At 40.1% G+C, this 27400-nt stretch overlaps 2 protein-coding genes and 1 long non-coding RNA gene across 7 annotated transcripts in view; 1 reads left to right on the top strand and 2 right to left on the bottom strand.

Annotated features, from left to right (window-relative positions):
- The window catches only part of ECT2L (epithelial cell transforming 2 like), a 108661-nt gene extending 104987 nt beyond the window's left edge, over nucleotides 1-3674 (bottom strand). Inside the window, exon 1 of the mRNA XM_003311516.6 lies at nucleotides 3593-3674. The gene's annotated coding sequence lies outside the window, so the exon portion shown is untranslated. The remainder of the gene's footprint in view (nucleotides 1-3592) is intronic.
- Nucleotides 3675-6491: 2817 nt separating this feature from the next.
- CCDC28A (coiled-coil domain containing 28A) lies at nucleotides 6492-26097 on the bottom strand. Of its 3 annotated transcripts, none has more exons than XR_010158214.1 (6): nucleotides 25593-25929; nucleotides 23224-23423; nucleotides 19501-19664; nucleotides 14439-17152; nucleotides 11432-11454; nucleotides 6492-7062 (listed from the first exon to the last, which is right to left on the bottom strand). XR_010158214.1 is itself a non-coding variant. In XM_001171714.6 (6 exons), the coding sequence occupies exons 1-6, from the start codon at nucleotides 25818-25820 to the stop codon at nucleotides 7008-7010; spliced, it is 825 nt and encodes a 274-aa protein (XP_001171714.1). In that variant the 5' UTR covers nucleotides 25821-26097; the 3' UTR covers nucleotides 6492-7007. The 3 variants fall into 3 exon arrangements, 2 of the variants coding, with proteins under 2 accessions (XP_001171714.1, XP_063669578.1); XM_001171714.6 differs by having other exon boundaries at nucleotides 14439-14593; nucleotides 25593-26097; XM_063813508.1 differs by having other exon boundaries at nucleotides 6492-8223; nucleotides 11381-11454; nucleotides 14439-14593; nucleotides 25593-25979.
- The window catches only part of LOC104007004 (uncharacterized), a 46489-nt gene continuing 45069 nt past the window's right edge, over nucleotides 25981-27400 (top strand). For all 3 annotated transcript variants that reach the window (XR_008548676.1, XR_008548677.1, XR_008548675.1), the window contains exon 1: nucleotides 25981-26287. This is a non-coding gene — a long non-coding RNA (uncharacterized LOC104007004). The remainder of the gene's footprint in view (nucleotides 26288-27400) is intronic.

Raw genomic sequence — 27400 nt, 5'->3', positions numbered from 1 at the left:
CCAGATCAGCCTGGCCAATATGGCAAAGCCCCATCTCTACAAAAATTAGCCAGGTGTGGCGGCATTCACCTGTAGTCCTAGCTAGTTGGGAGGCTGGAATGGGAGGACTCCTTGAGCCCAGGAGGCGGAGGTTACAGTGAACCAAAGTCCAAGATTGTGCCACTGCTCTCCAGCCTGGGCGATACAGTGAGACCCTGACTCAAAAAAAAAAGAAAAGAGGCCGGGCGCGGTGGCTCACGCCTGCAATCCCAGCACTTTGGGAGGCCAAGGCGGGCGGATCATGAGGTCAGGAGATCGAGACCATCCTGGCTAACACAGTGAAACCCCGTCTCTACTAAAAATGCAAAAAAAATTAGCCGGGCGTGGTGGCGGGTGCCTGTAGTCCCAGCTACTCCGGAGGCTGAGGCAGGAGAATGGCGTGAACCCGGGAGGCGGAGCTTGCAGTGAACCGAGATCGTGCCACTGCACTCCAGCCTGGGTGACAGAGAGAGACTCCATCTCAAAAAAAAAAAAAAAAAAAAAAAAAATCAGAAAATCATCCAAGGTTACACAGGTAGTAATTGGCTATCAAGTTTCAAAATTATACTAGATTTTTCCTGAAGGGTAAGTTTAATTTGAATTGGATATAAAAGGATATTAAAAGAAAAACTTCAGCCGAATTAAATTTAAAGGAGTTTAATTGAGCAATGGACGATTCGTCAATCAGGCAGCTCCCAGAATCACAGCAGATTCAGAGAGACTCCCGGAGTGCCTTGTGGTCAGAACAAATTTATACACAAAAAAATGAAGTGATGTACAGAAATCAGAAATTAGGTACAGAAACAGCTGGATTGGTTACAGCTCAGCATTTGCCTTATTTGAACACAGTTTGAACACTCAGCAGTGTATGAGTGGTTGAAGTACGGCTCCTGGGATTGGCCAAGACTCAGCGATTATTACAGGCACATACTCCTAAGTTAGGTTTTCATTCTTGTCTACCTATTAAATTAGGTTGCAATTCACCCACAAGGATTCAAATATAAAAGTACAGAGTCCATCTTAGGCCATATTTAGTTTGCTTTAACAACTGCTACGGATGTATTTGGAAATACACTTCTATGTCATGGCTGACTATCCTTTACAACTGGTATATTGATGAGGAACTCGGAAATTGACATTGGCACTTCCATGCTTAGTCAAAAGAAGGATGGGGCCTGTTGTGTGACAACCTGTGATATGGTAGAATAATAAGAAATATATATATTTGATCTTTGTCCCTGGTTCCTGACATACAGCTCCTAAAACTCTTGTAGATAGGGATGCTAGGAGAATCTTTTGTTCTAATATTTGGTTTTTGACCCCAGTTCCTGACACAGAGCTCCGAAATCCCTTGGAATTTCCCGGGTGATAGGAGCATCTTCTGTTCAGATGAAGTGAATCTTGGTGGACCCCTAGATAGCTTCAGGATGGGGGCTGGTTACCAGGGAAACCAACCATGTGATTATGCAGCTGGAACTTTCAGCTCCATCCTCTGACCTCTGGGGAGGAGAGAAGGGCTCAAGTTGAGTGATCACCAATGGCCAATGATGTCATCAATTGTGCCTATGAATGAATCCTCCATTAAAATCCCAAAGGACAAGATTCAGGGATCTTTGGGATAGCTGAACATGTGGAGGGGCTGAGAAGGCATGGAAGTTCCGCACCCTTGCCCACATACCTGTCTCTGGGCCTCTCTTCTATCTGGCTATTCATCTGTCCTTTGTAATATCCTTTATAATAAATGGGCAAACATAAGTAAAGTGTTTCCTTGAATTCCGTGAGTCACTCTAGCAAATTAATCAAACCGGAGGAGGGGCTTGTGGGAATCCAGATTTGTAACTGGTTGGTTAATCATAAACAACATATAGTCACAACCTGGGACTTGTGATTGGCATTTGAAGTGGGGGGCAGTCTTTTGGGACTGAGCCCTGAACGTATGGGATCTGACACTAACTCCAGGTACACAGTGTCAGAACTGGGTTAAATTATAGGATGTAGAGTTGGTGGCCACTGGAGAATTGGTTGTCGGTGGGAAGAAATTCCCATACATTTTGGTGACAAGAGGTGAAGGGCTGTACTGAGTGGGTGAGAGTAAAGAGAAAAAAGTTTTTTGTTTTTTTTTCCTCTTAGAACAACCAAAGCCAGATTAAAAGATGAAATGGCTGAACAATTGGCAGCCCATATAGAGAGCTAAATCCTCACTGGAATCACACAGAAGAGCAATGATGTCAACTAACTGTGTTTCCACAGGTGATCTGCTATACAGCTGGAGAAATGCAAGTTAGTCTGGTCCTTCTCCACTACAGTAGACAGAGTGGCTTAGAAATTAAAACATTGCTCCTCGACAGAGGTATGTACCTACATTCGCGTACTTCTGCAATTCACACATGCAAATTGTGCAATGATTCCTTTATTTATCAAAAATTTACTTCCTTAAATATGCCTCCAAAAAGGTATCTGGTTCTAAAGATTGCACAAAAGAACGGGAGTAGAAGAAAAGTAAGTGTGATTGGTGAAAAAACAGAAATGAAAGACAATTCCAATTGAGTTAAATGTCCCACATTTAGGGCATGTAAAACTACATGCCAGTATATAATTTTTATTAAGTACACACTGAGCAATGGATAATGAAAATAATGGCGTGTTTTGAGGAAACCTGGGCTATTGATAGTACAGGTGGTGATAGAAAATACCATACTCGTGCTGGTATTTTCAAATGGTGGATGTGCTCACTGATTTATAAGTTTAAAGCTATAAAATTAAAGCTGTAACAAACAAGATGCAACTGTTGCTATAAAACTTCCAAGTCCTTAACCCTTCTTCCTCCCACTGAAATCAGTGTTTTTAGAGCATGATTTTTGAGGTTTCTGTGGAGCACAAATGTCAGTTCCTGCAGAACACACTTTAACAGGCTTGGATACAATTGCACGGGTTTCAGTGAACTTTAACACCGATGATGTCAGGATATTGTGTTCTGATACATATGCAAAGTTTATTAATAAGCACAGCATCGGTATTTTTAAATCGATATTTTAAAGTACCACTGTTTTATTTGTCCTGTTCATCAAATCTTAGCATATTAACTCTTAGAGCTATCCTTATAACCAAGACCTATATTCACAGTAGATTTTTTGTATTCCTCCCTCATTCCCCCAACCCAGCCCCCACCCTACTCCCTACATTTTTGGACCCCATAGGAGGAAAGAGGGAGAGAACTGTCAGAAGGAAGAAGGCAGTTGGTGTGAACCTATGAAAATCAGCGTTTTCCAAAGTGTTCAAGAACTTTACTTCGATCCCAAATCAGTTCTCTGGAGGAGGTAAGAGTTCACTTGGCACGGCCCGATGCAAACCCTACCCTACGCGTGGATTTTGTTTCTCCCCAGAGCCTCTTGAGAATCTTGGTTAATTCCAGAGCTGCTAAGGGACTCCAGGGTCGCGGAGGGAGGGCCCTGCGCCCCTCAGCGCTACTTAGGGTCTTCCTGGGCGGCTGCGCTGGGAAACTAAGCCGGCGCAGGCGATGTGCCCCGGGCGGCCCCAAGAAAAAGACTAGCGGCTCAGAAGCCACGGGCTTTACCTCTAGGAAGTGGCTATGAGGCCCGGTACAGTGGCGGCTGTCTCCTCTTGGAACCGCGCAGTGAAAATCGAGTGCGCCAACTCGGGCCGCAGCTCCGGAGAGGGGTGGGGCAGGGACAGGGTCATCTCCATAGGGATCCAACAACACGGAGCCACCACCCCGCCCCACAGGCCCGCAGCCCCTCCCGCCGCCGCGCTCCGACGGCCAACCTGCTTCTCCCCAGCTGCAGTGAGCAAAGCCGCCCGCGCCGTGCGAGCCACCGCCCTTCTCTCGAGGCCAGCTAGGCTCGGGTCCCGGCTCCTTTCCCTGCCTCCAGGGAGCTTGCGGTGGGAGAAAGCTTCCGTGGGGTCCCGTGGGTCGCGGCACGTCTCGGAAGCCCTGCGAGGTGCCCAGCAGAAGTGCCAGACCGAAGGCCGTGGGACCCCAAGAAGAGACCTGGACACTGAAGCCAACGTTTGCTTGATCTCAAACAAAGCCAGCGATGTTAATTAAGGCTGTGTGATGAGGAAAGTGGAGTTTCTTATTTTTTTGTCACATTCATCTTCAGCAGATCCTCAGAAAATGTTAATATTTACTGCAGAATTACCAATTTCAGCATTATACAGGAGGTACAAAAACAAAATCGCAAAAACAAAACCAAAAAACCCTTCCTCATTAGTTTCAGGTCAAAATGTCTTTTAAGTATTTATTGTGAAGCCTGTTTTTTTCTTTTGTATGTAATAGTTATGGCCACGAAAAGATGCTCACAATACGTTACTTACAAAAAGCAGCTTAGAAAACCAGCAGAATGGTACGATCTATTTTTTTTTTTTGCAACATGTTTAAGAAATCTGGGAGTATGTACACAAATAGGTTAAATGGTTTGCTCTGGTAGTTTTAAAAATCATCTGTAATTCAATTTTTCCTACAATGAATAAGCAACATCTATGTAATAAACCATAAGTTTCATTCTAGTAAAGTTTCTTATGAGAAATGTGATCTTGCTATGCTGCCTAGGCTGGAGTGCAGTGGCTATTCACAGGCCTGGTCATTGTGCACTATATTTTTATTTTTATTTCAAATATCTTTTTCATCTGTATGCCAGTAAAATCATCATCGTACACTATAGCCTAGAACTCCTGGGCTCAAGCAATCCTCCCGCCTCAGCCTCCAGAGTAGCTAAAAGTACTGGTGCCTGTCACCAAACCAGGCCTTAAATTTTATTCTAATCCAGGCACTGCATTTTTTCCTGTTTCCTTGAACATGTGTTTAAGGAGTGTGAAAGGATACAAATTAGATAAGCTAATATTTCGCTACCTGGGACCCATTTAGGGCCCTGTGACACAAAGGGCGAATGAACCAAGTGAATAAACAAGGTCAATCCACTGCTCTGTCACAACCCGCAGGAACCAGCTTTTTGCTTTACTCTATCTCAGGACCAATCCAAGAAAAACATGTCACATGACAAAGTGTCCTTTCGCCCTGTCAGACCCTAGAGTACTACTTTTTCCCCTTAAATCCCTATTCTCACAACCCAAATGAAGTTTCCTCCGTGATGCTGTAATTTTTAAAAGGGGTATTAAAAAGACCAATTTACTGATCAAAATACTTTGAATTCTGAAAGCCAAAAATTATTAAAATCAAGATTTGAAATATATTCAGTAAGTCCCTCTCCTCCCCTCCCCCAATTAGGTGCTTATTTCTGTGGCCTGGAAACAAGGAGACAGAAGCATGAGCATCTTCAGCAACACAAAGGTAACTGAGTTATAAATAGGCAAAATGTGTTCTATCCATACCATGGCATATGATCAGCCAAAACAAGAAATGAAGTACATGCAATAACATGGATGAAGCTTCAATCCTTGAAAACATCATGCTAAGTAAACGAAACCAGTCACAAAAGGCCACGTATTGTATGATTCCATTTATATAAAATGTCTAGAATAGAAAATCCAGAGAGCTGGAAAGGAGGTTAGTGGCTGCCAAAGGCTGAGGGGATTAGGGGACAAGGAGTGACTGTTAATGGGATTCTCTTTAGTGTGATGAAAATGTTCTAGAATTAGATAGATCACGGTGATGGGTATATAACTCTATGAATCTACTAACAATCACTGAATTGTACACTTTAAAGGGGTACATTTTATGACATGAATTATTGTTTCAATAAAGCTGTTTTTAAAGGGTGATGAAATTAATGTTTACTGAGCATTACTGGTGTCAGCTATTGTGCTAGGCATCTCTCTCTCTTTTTTTTTTTTTTTTTTTTTTTGAGACAGAGTCTTGCTCTGTCGCCTAGGCTAGAGTGCAGTGGCACAATTTCGGCTCACTGCAACCTCTCTGCCTCCTGGGTTCAAGCAATTCTTGTGTCTCAGCCTCCCTGATAGTTGGGATTACAGGAGCCCGCCACCACATCCGGCTAATTTGTGTGTATGTGTTTTTAGTGGAGATGGGGTTTCACCATGTTGGCCGGTCTGGGTATTGAACCCCTGACCTCAAGTGATCCACCTGCCTCAGCCTCCCAAAGTGCTGGGATTATAGGCGTGAGCTACCGCGCCCGGCTTGTGCTAAGCATCCTATACGCGCTTTTTCACTTACTCCCCATACAACCACTACCAACTTGGTTACTGACCTCATTTTCTAGATTTAAAAAGAAAGAAAGAAAGAAAGAAAGAAATCCAACCTGAGTAAACGTGCATGAACACAAAGTTAAGGGGGCAGAACGGCGATTCAAATTAAGGTGTAAGTAACTTTAAAGCTCACATTCTTTCATCACACCAGTATTTAAATGTACACAAGGTACAGAATTTGCAAGGAGTTCAAGAACCTCAAATTTTATAAACACAGTTTACTTTTAAGGATTGAACCCTTGTATTTCCCAGATTGAAGACTATATGGGTTTCTTCAAAACAGACAACAGAGATTAATTTAAAACAATTACTTTATTAAAAAATAGCAAATCTCACAAATACTTATTTAATTTCTTATCACTGGCCATTGGAAAACACACCAGCGTGTGTACTGATTGTCTAACGTAAACTGAAGCTGGGCTTGCCACAAGACGCCTGTGCATCAACAGCTTGCGATCAACACTGGAACAAGTTTGGTGAGCTCAGGAAAGAGAAATCCCTCAGCCCTGTCAAGAACATTAGCACAATGCATTTCAAGTATAATCCCATAAGGCAACAATATGAAGCACAGCAGCACAATCTCTGCATCACATTTCCTGATGAAGCCTTCAACAAGGCCTAGGCCTCCAGTTATGGCAAATTACAGCGAGTCACATTTACTAAAAGCAGTAAGTGAAAACGATCATTGCACTTGCACTTTAATTACTTTAATTTCTTGTTGTGGAAGATGATTCTGCTACTGGATTTGGCTGGAAAAGTAAAGACTGCTGCTTCTCTTCAAATCAAAAGAAAGCAAACTACATTTCATTTTAGCTAGCAGAAGTATTTGGAACATCTTGTGCATCTGCCAAATGGAGTTTTTGTCTGAATTAATCAGTTAAGAAGATTTTCATTCTATAAGGGGTACTTCTTTTACATTTCTGAAAATTACATTCAGGAGCAAAGAGAAAGCGGTATTTAAAAAAGAGATATGTTCAAAGGAAAAGCTCTTGTGTTGCTACTGAGACACTCAGATGTGGTAAGACAACTTTTAAATGTAGTAAATTATACTCTGTCTAGAATTTGAAGACTTTTTTTTTTTTTTAAATTTTAGAGATAAGGACTCACTTTGTTTCCCTGGCTGGAATGCAGTAGTACGATCATACTTCACTGTAGCCTTGAACTCCTGGGCTCAAGCAATCCTCCCACCTCAGCCTCCCAAAGGCATGTGCCAACATACCTAATTTTTCTATTCTTTCTTTGTTAGAGATGGGGGAGGAGTCTCGCTATGTTGCCCAGGCTGGTCTTGAACTCCTGGCCTCAAGCAACCTTCCTGCCTCGGCCTCCCAAAGTGCTGGGATTACAGGTGCGAGCCACCACACCTGGCCCAGAGTTATTTTTAATGTGTCAATAATCATTTTCATAGTAAGGAGCTGATTAGAGACAAACATGACAAGACACTAGATTAAAAAAATCTTTTGAGAAGACACCACTTTATCATCTTTGGGAAAACAATTCTGTTTAAATGTCCAAAAATAAAATCATTACAGCTCTAAAATCTTTTCTATAATTCTCTTAAGTGTTCCTCAAGAAGACTGGAAATAGGACGGGAATCTTGCATGAATTACTCATCCTTTCTTATAATCACTGTCTTTCATTTTTCTCACTGACCTATATTTATCCACCTGTTACTTATTTTTCAAGACCCAATTCAATGATATGAATACACTGAAGGCAACTAAATGCTTGCAGTACATGTATGGCAGAGGTTGCAAAAATGTACAGACATAAGCACTGCCATCAAAGACATTCTTGTCCAATTGGAAGGCTGAGATTTAACACATGTAAAAATCAACAGATAATAATATAAGGCAGAATGCTAGGTTAAGGTACAAATGAAATCCTTTATGGAAGTGGTCAGCTTGAATGTAACGTGATAAGGAGAACAAGGAGGTGAGGGTAACTCTAGGTAGGAGGTACAACCTGAACAAACGCATTATGATGAGAATGAACATGATGTGTTTCTTGGGCATCCAGAAAACCAGCCTGAGGGGAATGAAAAAGAATGAAAAATACAACAGCATGTACATACAGGTTGTGACCAAATTATTAAGAACCTTTAAAATAGTTGACATGGTTTAAAAAAAATGGTAAAAAATAGAAATGGCAGGAAGAAAGTGATGTTTCAAGAATATTAATTTTGTAGCAATACCTAAAGTTTAGAGCAACACTGTCCAATAGAAATACAACGCAGGCTGGGCATGGTGACTCACGCCTGGAATCCCAGCACTTTGGGAGGCTGAGGCAGGAGGACTGCTTGAGCCCAGGAGTTTGAGACCAATCTGGGCAACATAGCAAGACCCTGTATCTAAAAACAAAAAAAAATAGCTGGGCATAACGTACACCTGTAGTCCCAGCTACTCAGAAGGCTGAGGTGGGAGATCAACTGAGCCCAGGAAGTTGAGGCTGCAGTGAGCCATGATCATGTCACTGCACTCCAGCCTGGGTGACAGAGCAAGGCCCTGTCTCAGAAATATATATATATAATATCTTAAGAATTATTTCAACATGTAATCATTATAAAAATTGAGATCTTTTATGTTCTTTTAAGGATATTAAGTCTTTGAAATGGCTTAGTGGCTACTATATTGAACAGTGCAACTCTAGATCTGGAACAGAAAATTGAAAAGGTATGGAATCAGGTGACAAGGTCCTGGATTATCATGTAGAGAGTGAAGGAAGAATAAAAGCAGAACTGATGATACTGATGATGCCTGACAACTGTAATAAAGAGATGGCAAACAGACTTCATATCCAGATCCAGGCTCAATGGCAGAGAATGCCATGTCTGATTAGCAATGTCTGCCATGGTCCTTGAAGGCATTTAAAAATATTCTTGGAGACTGAATTAACAGAGACAGCCGACAAAGAGGGAAATTAGGAGGGGAAAGTTTAAGTACTGAGAGAACACCTATTACAGGTGAGGAAACTATGGTTGCCAGATTTTGTTCAAGGTTACACGGCTGCCTACCAAGCATTCCAAAGCCTACACTCTTGTATTATATAGGGTATTATGCTGCTATGTTTGTGGTGGGTAAATTCCACCACAGGTTAAGTCACAGAAAGTGGTAAAACAAAACAAAACAAAAACTCTAAATGTTTAACAAAAACTCACAAAAAAGGGCCGGGCGTGGTGGCTAATGCCTGTAATCCCAACACTTTGGGAGGCCAAGGCGGGCAGACGACCTGAGTCGGGAGTTCAAGACCAGCCTGGCCAACATGGTGAAACCCTGTCTCTACTAAAAATACAAAAATTAGCTGGGCGTGGTGGCAGGTACCTGTAATCCCAGCTACTCAGGAGGCTGAGGCAGGAGAATTGCTTGAACCCCAGAGAAGGAGGTTGCAGTGAGCGGAGATCACGCTACTGCTTCAGCCTGGGCGACAGGGCGAGACCCATCTCAAAACAAACAAACAAACAAAACCACACAAAAGGATAGGAAATACTTAAGTGTCATGGCAGAGAAAGAATATAAAGCATTGAAGGAATATAGTAAAAAGAACTTCTTGCAGGAAAAGCCCCTTGATTAACTCAAATCTTACCCCCTTATTTAACTCTTTCTTGACAATAATATATTTTACATTAATCTCTCCCCACAGTTTATGTAGCACCTTATTTTCTTCATCTGCAAAATGGGGGGCATAACACCACCCACTTCCAAGTAGGGCCAAATAAGATAATGCACATACCCCTTTATATAGTACTGGGAAAATAGTAAGTATTCATGAAGATTAGCTATTAATCGCCATTACAGGACTTGGATATACTTCCCGATTTCTTTTGCCCAGGATGGAAATGGCAGGATCCCTACTTACTGCAACCTCCACCTCCCAGGTTCAAGCAATTCTCCTGCCTCAGCCTCCCGAGTAGCTGGGATTACAGGCGCCCTCCACCACACCTGGCTGATTTTTGTATTTTTAGTAAAGAGAGGGGTTCACGATGTTGGCCAGGCTGGTCTTGAACTCCTGACCTCAAGTGATCCACCCGCCTCAGCCTCCCACAGTGCTGGGATTACAGGCATGAGCCACCATGCCAGGCCCCAATTTCTTAATTGTTGTTACTGCACAATTCAGCAGTTAATAACAGTATGAATATAATCTTATAGCAATAATAGTAATTTTTATATATATAGTTTGGAAATTTTCACATACGCATCATCACATGTAGCAATTACCCTGTATTACAGAGAACACTCTGAGACGTTAAACAATTTGCCCAAGGTTACATGATCAAAATGTAGAACCAAACTTCAAAAATCAAATCTCTACAACCAGCATCTTTTCTATGTCAATAACTGGTTCAAAGGGGATGTCTTACCTCTCAAATTAAATTATTTTATAGGCAGGATCATTTCTCATTGTTCTTTTGTACCTTACCATTGTGCCTGTTATGTTCAAAAATATATTTTGAAAAGTTCTTAAAATAATTGCTCTAAATTGAAATGTCAAAACCTGAATATTCTACATGTGTCTTGGTGATCTCCTTTAAGCTAATCCTATAATACACTAAGTACATTTAATTGTGAAATGTCATTTCACAAGCTATGTAAGCGTCCCTCGAAGCCTGCATTTTAATAATGTCTAGTTTTCAATTTTATGCACCTAAAATATCCTATGTGATGATATTAAGTATAGCATATTATCTCTGAATATCTCACTGCCAGTTAGCCTCAGAATCTAAGCTTCAAAATAATTTACATAGCAACTAACCTAATCCTCAGTTATCATGATAAAAAATAATTTGTCTTAAAAATTCAAGAACAGTACAAAGCAAAGCAGAACAAACCAGAAACAAAATTTCAGCATAGAAAACAACAAGAAAATTCCATTTGGAACCCAAAGGGGGCAGGGAATGGTGTCTCACACCTGTAATCCCAGCACTTTGGGAGGCTGAAGTGGGAAGATCGCTTGAGCCTGGGAGGTTGAGACTGTGGTGAGCCATGATCGTGGCACTGCACTCCAGCCTGGGCCACTGAGCAAGACCCTGTCTCTAAAAAAAAAAAAAAAAAAAAAAAAAGAAAAGAAAAAAGAGAAAGAAAAGAAAACCAAAGAGGAAGAGTGATGGCCCTAGTGAATAATACTACGTGTCTTTTTTCCACCATATCTAAATAACACATCTTTCTAAAACTTGATCAAGATTATTCACCAGAAATTGTAAGTTGTAAACTTTTCACTGTTGATAGCAGACAAAGGATACATGGAAGAATTCAATTCTTCTAACTGTAAAAGAAACAAATTTAATTTTTATAAGATCAATATAAATAGTTGTTAACTATTTCTTTTTAAATAAATTATTTTTCATTTAAGCTTTCTTGTGCTGGTCACAGTGACCCGTGCTTATAATCCTGGCACTTTGGGACGCCAAGGCGGGAGAACTGCTTGAGCCCAGGAGCTCCAGACTAGCCTGGACAACATGGTAAGACCTCCTCTCTACAAAAAATAAAAAAATTAGACAGGCGTGGTGACGCACACCTGAGGTCCAACTACTTAGGAGGCTGAGGTGGGAGGATTGTTTGGGCCCAGGAGTTTAAGGCTGCAGTGAGCTCTGTTAGTGCCACTGCACTCCAGCCTGGGTGACAGAATGAGATGCTGTGTCGGAAAGAAAAAAAAAAAAAAAAAAAAGCTTTCTGTAAATGAAAAAGCAAAGTACTAAAGAAAAAAACTTTCAAAAAAATTTCAGGCTAAAAAATTCCTTTTTGCAAAAATAATTATTAAGTAGCATTAACATGTGTGAAACAAGAATATGAGGAGAGAGGCCAGGCATGCTCTTGCCTGTAATCCCAGCACTTTGGAAGGCTGAGGGGAGAGGACTGCTTGAGCCCAGGAGTTTAAGACCAGCCTGAGCAACATAACAAGACCCTGTCTCTACAAAAAAATCAAAAGAATATGAGGACAGAATGAAACCAGATTATAAAAACTGGAGTTTTATAAGTATTCCTAAAACCAGGCATAATAACAATCATCTCTAATAAGTTTTTAAAAGAAAAAAAATTGCCATTTTAATGATCAAAATCTTTAAAACCATCATAGATTACAAAAAGATTTCACGTCACTCAATTTTCTATATGAGGTAGAATTCATCACCCGTTGTCTTAGTCTGTTTGGGCTGCTATAACAAACACCATAAACTGGTGGCTTATAAACAATAGAAATTTACCTCTCATAGTTCTACAGGTAGGAAAGTTCAAAATTAAGGAGTCAGCAGATCTGGTGTCTGGGGAGGGCATGAACCACTTCCTGTTCATGGAACAGGAGGGCTTTCTCCCCATGTCCTCACATGGTAGAAGGGGTAGGAGGTTTCTCTTGGGCCTCTTTTATAAGGACATTAATCACAATCTTGCCTGAATCACCTCCCAAAGGCCCCATCTCCTCCTACCATCACCTTCTAAGTTAAGATTTCAATATATGCTTTCTGGGGAGGACATAAACATTTAGACTACAGCATTTTTATCTTACAGAAGGAAACATCTGAATTACAAAAATGTTAACTAAATGGCTCAATGTTGTTCAGTTATAACCCAAATGCAAATGCTGAACTAAACGAAGCCTTTCTGGTTTCAAATTCGGTGTTCTTTTCACTATACCACTGTTATTCTCCTAAATGTATAGCAAGTTATACTTATTATCTGTTAAGAGGAAAAAAATGTAAAACATGAACTGGTAAAGCCAGACACCGTGGCTCACACTTGTAATCCCAGCACTTGGGGAGGCCAGGGTGGGCGGATCACTTGAGTCCAGGAGTTCAAGACCAGCCTGTACAACATGGTGAAACCCCATCTCTACTAAAAATACAAAAATTAGCTGGGCGTGGTGGCATGTGCCCATAGTCCCAGCTACTTGGGGGTGCTGAGGCAGGAGGATCGTACGAGTTCAGGAAGTTGAGGCTGCAGTGAGCCCAGATGGCGCCACTGCACTCCAGCCTGGGTGACAAAGTGAGACCCTGTCTCAAAAAAACAAACAAACCATGAACTGTAAATGGAAATACTTGCAAGACTGAGTAAGACAGACATGAAATAAAAAGATTATAGACTCAAAATAGTGAAAGTATTGGCATACAAGTTCCCTCACATTTACTTATTCGAAAGAGAGAAAAACAGTAGAAATTAACCCTTTTTGTCAATAGTTAATAGGGAATCTAAAACTAACGTGTGTTGAATTCAATTTTTATTTATTTTTGTTCCAAAAAGGATTTAAAGAGGCAAATTTCATTAACATTTCTCAGTGTAACAATCATACTTTGTGTTATGTGCTAAACAGTGTACCCTCCAAAATTCATGTCTTAGTCCTCACCCCCAGTATCTCAGAATGTGAGTAGATTTGAAGACAGGGGTTTTAAAGAGGTAATTAAGTCACAATGAGGTCATCAGGGTGGGCCCTCATCCAACGTGACTGGCAGGAAAAGCAAAGTTGGACACTTGGCATAGAGGAAGAAGCCATGTGAACACGACGGCTACTACAAACTGAGAGGCCTCAGAAAAAAGCAACCCTGCCACCCTGAGCTCCAACTTTAGCCTCCGGAATTGTGGGAAAATAAATTTCTGTTGTTCAAGCCACCCAGTCTGTGGTACTTTGTTTTGGCAGCCCTGGCAAAGTAATACATATGGCAATGTACTCAATTAGCAGAAATAGCAAATGTCGTTCTGCCTTTAAAAACAAGTAACCGCCACCTGAGTAAATAACACAAAATGTACTAATCACATCAGGAAAGGTCTTTTCGACCACTATCTTCTATATCTTAAGATTTTATTATATCTGTACAGAAGCAAATATTTTGCTTTCAGATTTGCCAGCATCTGTATTCTGAGAATACATGCTTAGATGTAAATATGATAACTTCGTTGGAATACATTTCTTGAAAAAAAAGAGTAAAGTTTTTACAACATGGATGAAACTTGAACATTAAGTAAAATAATCCATTTAGTCCGCATACTGTATAATGCCAGTGATATGAAATGTCCACAATAGGCAAATCCATAAAGGCAGAAAGTAGATTAGGGGTTGCTAGGGGATGAGGAGAGAATTGAGAGGTCCAGGGTTTCTTTCTGGGGTGGTGAACGTGTTCCGCAATTCAACAGCGATATCTGCACAACACTGTGAATATGCTAACAACCACGTGATTGTACACATTAAAATAGTTCAAAAGGTACATTTTTTTGCAACAAAAAATTTTTTTTTAAAGAACAAAGAAAAAGAATTACACTTACATCTGACAGAAGCCTATCCAGATTGGAGTCACTGGCTGTTTTTCTCTTATCCTCAGGAAGTTCCTCTAACTCCCCATAGAGCTCCAAATTCAAGCGAGCTAATTTCTCCTGCATTCCCCGAACATGTTCCATCTGTTCAATGGAACATTCATTTCCTTGGGAACATTCCAGAACATTAATAATGATTAGGACAGTTCAAACTAACAGCATTGAGTAAAAACACTTAAACTCTAGGTGCTCTAAAAGAAACAGGTTTTCTTTCTTCTGTAAATTAGATAATCATTAATATTTTATGTGTTTAATAACAAATCAAATTTCTGACCAGGAAAACAATGACCCACTTAAGAAATGACCTTGGGTACTAAAGAAAATCATATGGGAAATATTTCAGGCCAGGCGTGGTGGCTCACGCCTGTAATCCCAGTACTTTGGGAGGCTGAAGCTGGTGGATCATGAGGTCAGGAGATCAACACCATCCTGGCCAACATGGTGAAACCTAGTCTCTACTAAAAATACAAAAATTAGCTGGGCATGGTGGTGCGTGCCTGTAGTCCCAGCTATTCGGGAGGCTGAGACAGGAGAATCGCTTGAACCCGGGAGACAGAAGTTGCAGTGAGCCAAGATCGTGCCACTGCACTCCACCCTGGCAATAGAGCGAGACTCTGTCTCAAAAAAAAAAAAAAAAAAGAAAAAGAAAAAAGAAAATCATCCCTTAAGTAGAGAAAATATATTTTCTTCAACAGTAATATAATATGTAGAAGCAAAACAGCACCATCTCATCATGTCCAGTTTGACAACTACCATTTTAACTGAGTGACCCAACATTTTGTAATAATTTGAGTGAAATTCAGAGTTCTAGGCCCAAGTGGCTCATGCCTGTAATCCTAGCACTTGGGGAGGCCAAGGCTGACGGATCCCTTGAACCCAGGAGTTCTACATCAGCCTGGGCAACATGGCGAAACCTTGTCTCTACTAAAAATACAAAAAATCAGCCAATTAGCCAGGCGTGGTGGCATGTGCCTGTAATCCCAGCTACTTGGGAGGTTGAGGTGGGAGAATCATATAAGCCTGGGGAGGTTGAGGCTGCAGTGAACCATGATCACACCACTGCACTCCACCCTGAGTAACAGAGCGAGACCCTGTCTCAAAAAAAAAAAAAAAAAGAAAAAAAAGAGTTCTGGCTGGGCATGGTGGCTCACGCCTGTAATCTTAACACACTTTGAGAGGCCAAGGTGTGAGAACTGCTTGAGTCCAGGAGTTCAAGACCAATCTGTGAAACATGGTGAAACCTCATCTCTATAAAAAATACAAGGCCAGGCACGGTGGCTCACGCCTGTAATCCCAGCACTTTGGGAGGCCAAGGCGGGTGGATCACGAGGTCAGGAGATCGAGACCATCCTGGCTAACATGGTGAAACCCCGTCTCCACTAAAAAATACAAAAAATTAGCCGGGCGTGGTGGTGGGCGCCTGTAGTCCCAGCTACTCGGGAGGCTGAGGCAGGAGAATGGCGTGAATCTGGGAGGCGGAGCTTTCAGTGAGCAGAGATCGCGCCACTGCACTCCAGCCTGGGCGAAAGAGCGACACTCCGTCTCAAAAAAAAAAAAAAAAAAAAAAAATTAGCTGGGTGTGGTGGTGTGTGCCTGCAGCACCAGCTACTTGGGAGGCTGAGGTGGGAGGATGGCTTGAGCTCAAGGAGGCCGAGGCTGCAGTGAGCTGTGATCATACCACTGCACTCCAGCCTGGGTGACAGAGACTCTATCTCAAAAAAAAAAAAAAAAAAAAAGTTCAATAACGACTTCAAATGTGAATCATTTTTTCAACCAATCATGTATTCTTCCTTTAAGAAATATAAATAAAAATATTTATGAAGCATGAAAAATGGCATGAAGCATGAGCAACACTATGTAATATTTTTAATTGTACACACAGTTGTCAAGACAACTTAATTGCTAAAGAACAGGTCTTACATTACGTATTGACCAAGAGTCCTCTGAAGTGACATTATCTGCCCAGAGCAAGTAATTTATACACATAACGTATTATCTTTTCATTCAGTTTAAGTACAGACTCTGCAATCCCTTGATAGTAGAATTTTTTCAAAAAAAAAACCTTTCTGTTTTTCCTAAAGGTACTATACAGGTAAAATATACCTCAGCTAAAGTTGAAGTACATATCCTGAATAAATATGAATTAATGTAAATTATGCTAGTTTCCTCTAGCCAGCTTTATAACATCTTCATAAATGGACTATATGACATTATGTTAAGGACTACTAATGTTGAAGCTAGTTATGGCTCTCTCAAAATTGTCCTTTCTTCACAGTAAAATATGTCATATTTCCTCTATTTTAGTCATGTTTTTCAACATTAGTAACCTGGAAGGTCAAGTGGAAGAAATAGAAATATCTCAAGATATGTGTTTGTGTGTATGTATGTATGTTTGTGTGTATGTATGTAAATGTACAGTAAAAATATAAAGAGGTAGAAATCATATGGGAAAAGACGAGAGTCAGAGGACAGATCTAGGTGACCTACCATGAGAACAATAGAAGCTTCAGAGGCTAAAAAGGAAGAGATGGAAGAAAAATAATAAACAATAGAAAATATGTTACGTGAGATGAAAGATGAGTCAGCAGATATGAAGGGCTCACTGATTCCCAGGCAGATTGATGAGAAAAGACACAGTCCTAAGCATATCCTGGAAAATGCCTAACCTTTAAAGATAAAAGAAAAACATCTTTTAATCATCGAGACAGAAAAATATAAATTACCTGCTAAGAAAGACTCTGACTGGCAATGGAATTCTCATCTGCAACACTTATTATGAAGAGTAATCAGTAGGATAACAGACAAAGACAAGAAAGGACTTCAATCCAAAAACACAAAGGCAACATAGAGTAGGGGAGGAAAGGTGCTGGGAAAAAGCAAAGACGTGGAAGTGGTCCAAAGATTACATCTCAAGGGTAGGAGGGAAGAAGGGAACAGAGGGGAAGTGAAAATACTCTGAAGATACCACCTTACTGGGATGGGCTAAAGCAAGGAGGTAGGGGTACAATAAAGTATTTTTGTGAAATAAATAATCTGCTTTTAATATCTTCTTTTCAAATATTAGCATAACCAAGACTGGAAACCCAACAACTATTGAAAGAAAAGATACAGACATGTTTGAGAATGCAAAAAGTAAAAACTTTTACAAGGTTAAATATACCATAAACAAAGTGCACAGACACAACAAATTTGGTAAACAAAAATAAATACATAATAGAGGTCAGAGGGTTAGTATCTAAAACACAAAGGGCTCTTTACAAGTGACAACAACAAAAGGATAAATAACCAAGTAGAAAACTGACAACAGGTCCTGAAAAGGACCTATCAAACAATCTACCAAACACACACGGATCTTCAAACTCAATTGTAATAAAAGACATCTCACTTTACACCAAGAGACTGGCAAAAATTAAAAGACGAATAATACCTACTGCTTGGCGGGAATTCAAGGAAAAGCATTTTTTCATAAATTGTTTATGGAACCTAGAAGTGCAGTATTGTTCTTTTTGCAAAGCAATCTGCATACTTCTATTAAAGTTAAAATTACATATATGCTTTGACCCAGCAATCCCATTCATGAGAATCAATCCCAAAAGAATAGAGGCACCAGCCTAAAGATCTATGTAAAAAGATGTTGACTAGGCCATTGTGTTTGGTGGCTCAAAATGAGAAACAAAGTAATGCCTCTCAATAGGGACATGGTTGAATAAACTAGAGTATATTCACAACTTGGAATATTATGTTGCCATTAAAAAAGAATGAACTAGAGCCATCCTAGGTGCATTAGAGAGATTTCCATCAGATATTCTTTAGTGCAGGAAAGCAAGATACAGAATATCTTATATACCATTTGTATTAAATAATGAAAATAAAAATATGAGAAGATATATACCTGGATTGTTAACAAATGGCTGGGATGAGGGGAAGTGGAAGGAGCAGAAGGGATAAGAGGGAATGGGGAAGTCAAGTAACAAAAACATGGGGGAGGGAAAGAATACTTTAAAAAATCAATATGTATGTGGACATTTATGCATTTGCATAAGATTATGCATCTTCTAAAAAACTGGGGAAGTTAAAATTTTTTAAAAATATTATGCATATTATTGAAATTGCTTTTTAAAATATTGAGAAATAGGCCAGGCGCGGTGGCTCACGCCTGCGATCCCAGCACCTTGAGAGGCCGAGGCGGGCAGATCACAAGGTCAGGAGATGGAGACCCATCCTGGCTAACACGGTGAAACTCCATCTCTAGTAAAAATACAAAAAATTAGCTGGCCGTGGCACATGGCTGTAGTCTCAGCTACTGGGGAGGTTGAGGCAGGAGAATCACTTGAACCCGAGAGGTGGAGGTTGCAGTGAGCCGAGATCGTGCCATGGAACTCTAGCCTGGGCGACAGAGCCAGACTCTGTCTCAAAAAAAAAAAAAATTGGGAAATAATCTTATCATTAGAAAAAGCTTACAAATAAGTTCCAGACTGCACATGAAAAATCTGACTATCTTTTCTGAACTCTGTGACTACGAAAAAATACCTATTCAGAATTTTTAATGGGACAGTCAGTTAACTATTCTTATATCCTCAGGAAAAAACACGAAAACTGGATTCTTTTAATTCCTAACTTTAAATCAGGAATCCCAGGCAAGAAACAAGTTTAAGCTTAAGAGGGTAGGGGAAAATGATCTTGATACTTTCAAAATGAAGACACTAAGTCTAAAATATTTTAACTGACCAAGACTGTCCCTCTTATTTGTTAAACTTGCAAGATACTTATTCCATAATGGCAATCCTACTTCAACATTTCAACTAACCCTCCCTCTTGAAAAAAAACTTTTTCCCAGAAGTTTTAGAAGGCAAATTATATTCTAAGACAAAATCTGGGATGATTGCCTTTATGCCTGTGGGCTCTTTTTTTCTTAAAAGAAACTGGCACTTTGAAAAGAAGAGTAAAATACACACAGAAAACAGGATGCAAACATCTTAGAGAAAAAAATAGTACAGAAACATCTATTGCTTACCAAATGCTTGAAGTTTTCCAGAGTGGAAATCATTCAAAAGACTGAGCAGCCCTCTCTCCATCTCCTGAACATCTGAGACATCAGTGAGGAAGGAGTGCTGGATAGGAGTTGACTGAGCGCCTTTGCCCTCTCCGCCCTGAGGTTTGGTCTTTTCTTTCATCGCTCTGTAAAGATGATGCAATTAACTTTAATTCTATCTTTTTAGGCTATTCTAGATTAAGCTTTTGCTTAATTTTTTAGTGAAGTAAATAGAATTTCCTTAAAAGCAAGAAATCAAATAGAGTCAATACTAAATAAAACCAGAAACTCCAAGCCAGAAACCAAAAGAAAAAAAAGGTTGTGAAAAACCTCAAATGTATAAAATATAACTATGAAGGCATATAAAAAGTTTGATTAATACATTTATATAATATGCTAATTCTTTGGACTGCAGAAAAGAAAACTTGTAAGTCTGTATTATCCTATGCTTTACATTTCATTTCTCAGTAAAACATATTACACCTTTCCCTTCTAAACTTTATTTGTTCCTTGAACACTCAGTAGTTCTACAAATGGTTATGGAGCCCCTACTCTGTAGCCAACATTATCCACAAATGCCCAGTCTAAAGAGAAGGGAAGATATTTAAATTCATAATCACCATGTAATGGAATACAAAAACTTGTTATCATCCTTGACTCCTCTAACTTCCTAAGGCTCCTACATGCAGTCATGAAGTCCTATCAATTATACCCACAAAATATCTAATCTCTCCAGTTCTCTTTCTCCCATGCCACCATCCCATCTCTTAACCAAATAGCTTCCCAACCAGTCTCCCTATCTCTGTGTGTGATCCCTGATCTCCCCTCTCTCCCCACCAGGCAGCCAAGTCCATTTCCAAAAAGTAAAATCAGATCATATAATTTGCTTAATTAAAAATGCTTCAGTAGGCCGGGCACGGTGGCTCGTGCCTATAATTCCAACACTTTGGGAGGCCCAGGCAGGAGGATCACCTGAGGTCAAGAGTTCAAGACCAACCTGGCCAACATGGCAAAACCCTGTCTCTACCAAAAATACAAAAATTAGCCTGGTGTGGTGGTGCACACCTGTAGTCCCAGCTACTCGGGAGGCTGAGGCAGGAGAATCCTTTGAACCCAGGAGGTGGAGGTTGCAGTGAGTTGAGATTGTACCACTGCACTTCAGCCTGGGTGACAGAGCGAGACTCCGTGTCAAAAAAAAAAAAAAAAAAAAAAAAAGCTTTAGTAGCTTTGCATTGCCTGCTGAATATAATCTAATATCCCTAAGAAACCCTATCCTCATCTATGCTCTAGCCACTGAATCTCTTTCGTTTCCTAGAAATCCATTATCTTATCTTCTTACGTGCTAATCCTCTGCCTACATTAGCATCCTTCCACTTACTGCCATCTTTGGCATGCTACCTCCCACACATCTTCAAGTCTCAGTTTAAATGCTATTTCCTCAGGAAGGCCTTTTTGGAACCCCTAGCCTAAACTAGTCCTTATTACACATGTCTGGCATATACCAGGCTCTCAAATAATTGAGTGATGATGTTATGCACACTGCGATATAGGAAGAGAGAGAAGCAGTTCGTTCAGCGTGGGGCCAACCAGAAAAGGCTTCCTAAAAGTGATAAGTGAGCAAAGACTTAAAGAACAAGTAGGGGCTAAATTGGCAAAATGGGAGAAAGAGTAATTTATCTTTATTACCCAATGCACACTACAAATCCTGACACGGAAGTATATTCAGTACTCAATTTTAACATAATGTTGAATGAAGACATCTTCAACACAGCTGTCCTCACCACAATAAGATAAATAGAGTATATACATGCCCAGGGAAGGTAGGTGAGGGGGGATACAAGAAAGAGACTATAATATGAAAGAAGTTTAGAGTACATACATTGTTGACAGTAGGTCAATAACGGTTCTTCCCAAAGCAAGGGCTGCATTTTTTGTATTATATACATTATGTAATACCTTGTTACTCAAAGTGCTGCCCAGGACCCATAGAATCAATATCACTTGTGAGCTTCTTAGAAATGCTCATCTGAAGCCCCCCATCCCACACTGCTGCGGAATTTGTATTCTAAAAAAATCCCCGAGAGATCCATATTCACATTTAAAATCTGAGATAAACTATTACAGAGTATAAGGTTTCAGCACGACAAATGTATTTTTTTCCTCTCAAATTTGGAAGTTTTCTCCAAGTAAACTTTCACATCAGTTCATCATTTAATAACCTTCTCAGAAAACAAACACAAAAGATAAAACAAAAACCTCTTTATTCCTGCTTCAATGTTATGTCACACTCTCACTTTATGTTAACATAATTCAACAATAAAGCAAGCACACAGTGAAATAATACTATGTGCAAAGCCCCACTGTAAGTTCTGTCAGGCACACAATGATGATGCAGAGAGTCCTGGCCCTCAGAAGCCTACATCTACAAGAGGGTATGGAAATAAAACCACCAATAAAAATGACAATGATACAAATAAACTGCTTTTAAAAATATAGAGAAAGGAGTGATTACTTTTAAAATCTCTTGGTTTTCTTTTTCCACCAACTGTAAACTTATTCAAAATCTGACCCTAATTAAACTCCTCCATGACAAAAACCCCATTCTGATAATTTATTCGAAGGAAATCCTCAAAACTGCTGTTTATCATTTGGTACTCATTGGAATACTTCTTCCAAATCTTCTCTTGTCTTTGGCTATGTCCCTTCTGTTTCGACAAAGAGAGATCATCATCAAGGCAGTAATCTCATCTTTTATTAGGTGTAAACCCAGCGGCTACAGAATGCAACAGGCATTTCCTCAGCTAACTTGCCAGGGTGAGATTGGATGTGAGAGTAAATTTATTTAATAATTAGAAAGAAGACTGACATTATACAACACTTTTTTTCCTCTAAAGCTATAATCTTCCCTTCCAAATATCTAATACTATAAAATACTCACATATATGTAACAGTAACATATAACATAGTTAAACTTGTCACTTCTGTTTCCTTTAAATATCCTGAATGCAAATGATGTTCACCAAATATTAATAATGATTATTTCTAGGTGGTAGAATTTTCGCATTTTGAATTTCTTCTTTGAATTTTTCCTGTGTTTGAATTTTTATAAAAAACACAGATTATTTATACAAAAACAATGACATCATTATTTTTTAGAAATAAAAACTGCAAGCTGGGTATGGTGGCACACCACACAGTCACAGCCCCTCAGAAGACTGAGGCAGGAGGATCCCTTGAGCCCAGAGGTTCAAGGCCGGCCTGGGCAACACAGCGAGACCCCATATTTAAAAATATATATATACATGTGTGTAAAATAAAATAAATTAAGAAAACTACCAAGGCACAAACACTCAGCTTAGAGAAAAAAGAGAGAAAGAAAGAAAGAGAACAAAAAACCCTGCTTTCTTTCTTTCACTTTTTCACTTTTCCCATTTCTGACTAGCTCATCAACACAGTCAAAAACTTTTCTTGTTTTGTATATTTTAATATGAGACAAAGTAAGGGCCTTCAAACCAATAATTCATTTTGCATTTTCTAATATCTACACACTGTAACTTTCACAAATTTTTCTTCTAAATCACGCATAATGGGTGCCTCAACTGTTTTAAAAGTCAAGCCAAGACTAAAAAAGTGTTTAAGAAGAAGTTGAGTCAGGATTTACTTTAATGGCATTTTACTGTGAACATGTAAAATAAAAGAATTCACCTTTTTAACTTTGGTCGCTGTGAAGTTGACTGTGATGCAGGATTTGAAAACCCTGTGCTTTTACTCACTGGAATGGCATTTTTTTTGGCATTGACAACCTGAGTACAGTGGGCACTAAAAGACTTAGGACTCCTCCTCTTCACTTTCCGCTCTTCCATTGTTTTAAGTTCCTTATTGCACCACGGCCAGCTTCTTAAGACCTAAATAAGGAAATACAGCAATTATATATGTATGCTATAATATGCAAACATGAAAGAAATTCAAAGACCCATTTCACAGGTCAAAAGAGGATCAAGAATTCCAGAGGGCATAAGAGAAAGTTAGAAAATGGGTCTCTTAAGTTTAATGTACTCTACTATGTACCCATAAGCCCCTAGCAAAATTGTCTGGTAGACAGTTTTTGTTTTGTTTTGTTTTGTTTTACCATTTTCTTTATTTCTTCATCCTACAAATATTTACTGATTCTCTTCCACAAGCCAGACACTATTGTGGGTACTGGAGAGACGGCACTGAACAAGGTGTTTGCCTGCAAGAAGCCTACATTTTACAAGGGGAACAATATATAAACAATAAACAAATGATCCACATACTATTCCCAGCCTGATTCAAGCTTCAGGTGGCCTTTAGGTCTTTCTTCCAAAATGTATGCTTAAGAAGAACCAAGTAGATTCAAACAGATGTATAATTGTCATAGGGATTTTACTAGCATTTTAAAAATCAACTAGAAGCCTTACTTCAACTACTAAACAGAAACTCAGTTTCTAGCTAGGGCTAATAATGATTCTAGCTTGGTGATAAGTGAAGTTCTAGAAAATCAAACTTGTTCGTTGCCTATTTTGAATATACTTTCTCTAACCATTTCCAAACAAACGTGAATTTTATGATATATATTTAGTTTTGCCCATATCAAAAAAGTTAACAATGTGAAGTTACAGACGGCCCTTCCATGGGGAATAGGTGTAAGGCCTCCTAGTTATCCCTACACAATCCCCTTACTTTATCTATTAATCCGCTCTATTTTCTAACATCCATCTATTTAAAAAATACCGTTCCGGCCGGGCTCACGCCTGTAATCCCAGCACTTTGGAAGGCCAAGGCGGGCGGATCACGAGGTCAGGAGATCGAGACCATCCTGGCTAACACGGTGAAACCCCGTCTCTACTAAAAATACAAAAAATTAGCCGGGAGTGGTGGCCGGCGCCTGTAGTCCCAGCTACTCAGGAGGCTGAGGCAGGACAATGGCGTGAACCCGGGAGGCGGAGCTTGCCCTGAGCCGAGATGGTGCCACTGCGACAGAGCGAGACTCCATCTCAAAAACAAAACAAAACAAAACAAAAAAAACCCTTCCATACTTTATTTGTGCATAGTGTTAAATTTTTCTTAACTTCATTATTTCATATATCATAAGATGAATTTATATGGCTATCTACCTCATCAGGTTGTAAATTGCCTTCTAGAAACATTAGGCCGTTTTTGGCATGCTATGTTTAATTTAGGCATGCCATGACCATTCAAAAAGATTCAAACCCATTGCTGTCGCTTAAAATAATTATTTGATGAATTCAATAAATTTTTCTTTTTCCTTTTGCCTGGACTTAGTGCCACTGGCACTGGAATTTAAACCACTGAGCTTAAATTGGCTGACGCTAGACAATTACAACTGGAGCTACAATACTGCCAAAGAAGAGTCTTTCTGGGAAAGGCTCCAATGCCCAGTCTCTAATCCCAGATACCACTGGGTGTCAATCCACTTAAACCTTGGCAAACAATTTTTCTTTTAAGAAGCATTTTTTGTAACAGAACAATAATTCTGGTGTTGTTTCAACATGCAACACAAATTAAATGAGAGTTTGAAAGATGACTGAATAGAGACGATTAGTTCTCTGAAGAGGCAAGGATCTGTAAAAATGTATGATGCGCATAAACACGCTGGCCTGAAATTTAACGATGCTAATACACACTTGGTGGTACAAGAAAAAAAAACCTAGGAAGTAAAGCAATGCAAATAAACCAGTGGTGGTCTAAACCACAATATTCTGCGGAACCAGCACTCGCGATTTCCTCGTTTTTGGAAAATTACATCTGTCACAAGAGCACTGAAACCCTTCCTGTATATCAAACAGCAAATAATGTTTTAGAGAAGGCATAATAAGTAAACTGCTCATAGTTACTTATTCACACAGTGGTTTTAAGTGCCAGGTCTTGCCTCCAAGCAGTACCACTGGGCATACCTCCTGACATCACCTCATTCCCCTTCCCCAATCTACCGAAGCGATGACCCTTCACCGCCCAGTACCCAGCAGTGACCAGAGTGGTGGGAAGGGCCTAAAGGGGCAGGTTGCGGAGGTTCCTTTGCTTCCACTACATACCTGAAGAAGAAGGGTATTGGGGCCCCCTTCCGCAACCCGCAAAGACCCGACAGCCTCAGAAGCCACCGCCGCAGCCACAAGTAGAGCCCCGGTCACATCCCGGGACCCGCTCCTCCGCAGCTCCGTTTGTTTACGGAAGTGACGTAAGAGGCACAGCCTCCATGCCCCAAGCGGAAGCCTCGCCTTTTCCTGCTCCCCCAGTGTCGCTCTTGGCTCCGCCCTCGGCATTTCATTGCTTCCCCTGTCCTTCCTTTAGCTGTAACTCCGGCGGGCGTGTTGGGTGTGTCGTTTTAGGCTCTGTGACCCAGGAGCAAGACGCAATAAGCGGGTGCAGTGGAGGTAGAAACGGGAAATGCAGTACCCTTTCCGGAAGCTACTCCGCCCCTCGGTGAGCGTTAGATCCCCCCCCGAACTACAATTCCCAGAATGCTGTTCGAGCATGCCCGAAGGCGGAACCAGAGTGTCGCCATGCAACTGTTCCTTGGTTGTTTCCGATTGGCTGCCCGGACTTCTCGCGGCTAAACTAACTTTGGCTCCAAGGCGGCGTGAAGAGTGTGATTCTGTTCAGCGACCGTGATTCTGTTCAGCGACCATGATGTTGAGCCCCTAATTGAGAGTCTGTTACCACTATTAATAGCTACTCTGTTCGGGCCCTACACATAACGGTGTATCTAAACCTCTCTACAATTTTATGGGTAGGTGTTATACTCTCTGTTTTACAAATGGGGAATTTGAGGCTCAGAAAGGCTAATTGATGCAGGTGTCTCTCTGTCGTCAAAGATAGTTCTACTTCCACTATACTTAAAGCCTCTGGAGAAGGAATTGCAGGCTGAGAGAAAGAGATCTATCTTAAATGAGGGAAGAAATGCACGTTTCATTGCCTGGTCTGGGTAGCCTTCCCGGTGTGGGAGTGGGAGGTGGGAAGGTTTTAGATTCACAGGTCCTTAGATTGAAGGGACTCTGGAGGAACACCACATAGCACCCCCCGCATTAGCTAATGGGGAAACCATATCTAGAGATTGTATCCATGCCAGAAAAGGCAGAGCAAAGACAACCCCAGTCTCTTGGCTTCTAGGATAGGATGTTTTTCCGCCACCCGCCATTTAAAAAAAAAAAAAACAAAAAAAAACTATTGAAATGTTTAAAAAAAAAAAAGCACAGAATAAACAACGCACCCACTATCCAGAACGAACAGATTTATGAATGAAAGAAATGGAGCATTACAGATAAAGAAGGTGTTCCCTATTCTCAGTCCCATTCTACTACCACCCTCAGAGAGGCAACCAGGATCATGAATTTGATATGTATCTTGCCAATCTAGGTTTCTATATTTAAACTATTACTATGTATTATAAACAATATGTAGAATGGTTTGGGGCATTTGAAGTTTTACATGAATGCTATTATATTTTGTGTATTGATCTGCAACTTGATTTTTTCACCAAATTCTGTGTTTTTGAGAGCTATCCACATTGATAAATATAGCTAGACTTTATCAAATAGATTTGTCACAAATTATTTGGGAATTCCCATAGTGATGGATGTTTAGGTTGTTTCCCATTTTTCACCATTACAAACACTACTGTACAGTCTGCTCAATATCTTTTCCCAGTTTCTCCTTTTAATTAATGTCGAATTGTCTTATTTGTATGAACAGAGCTTGCAACTGGTGATTCACATGCAATTTTTTTTTTTCAAATTGGTTGCTAACAGCTAAAATTGAAAGAATAAAAACAATGTGGCATCCCATCAATTAACGGGAAGATCTGACTACGTTAGATGTGCATTGTAGCCTGGCAACAATGGTT

This window comes from Pan troglodytes, chromosome 5 (genome assembly GCF_028858775.2).
Source record: "Pan troglodytes isolate AG18354 chromosome 5, NHGRI_mPanTro3-v2.0_pri, whole genome shotgun sequence".
Classification (NCBI taxonomy): domain Eukaryota; kingdom Metazoa; phylum Chordata; class Mammalia; order Primates; family Hominidae; genus Pan; species Pan troglodytes.
Note: the sequence above shows the minus strand (reverse complement) of the source record. Positions and strands in the feature narration are given on the sequence as shown.

What these genes read in the sequence shown, in the direction of transcription:
- CCDC28A (XM_063813508.1), bottom strand. Translation starts at nt 25,820, where the DNA reads ATGCCGAGGGCGGAGCCAAGAGCGACACTGGGGGAGCAGGAAAAGGCG. An exon ending in CCAATACCCTTCTTCTTCAG is followed by an intron (nt 23,424 to 25,592) that starts GTATGTAGTGGA and finishes TTCCTTATTTAG; the next exon opens with GTCTTAAGAAGCTGGCCGTG. An exon ending in TGGAAAACTTCAAGCATTTG is followed by an intron (nt 14,594 to 19,500) that starts GTAAGCAATAGA and finishes AATGTTCCCAAG; the next exon opens with GAAATGAATGTTCCATTGAA.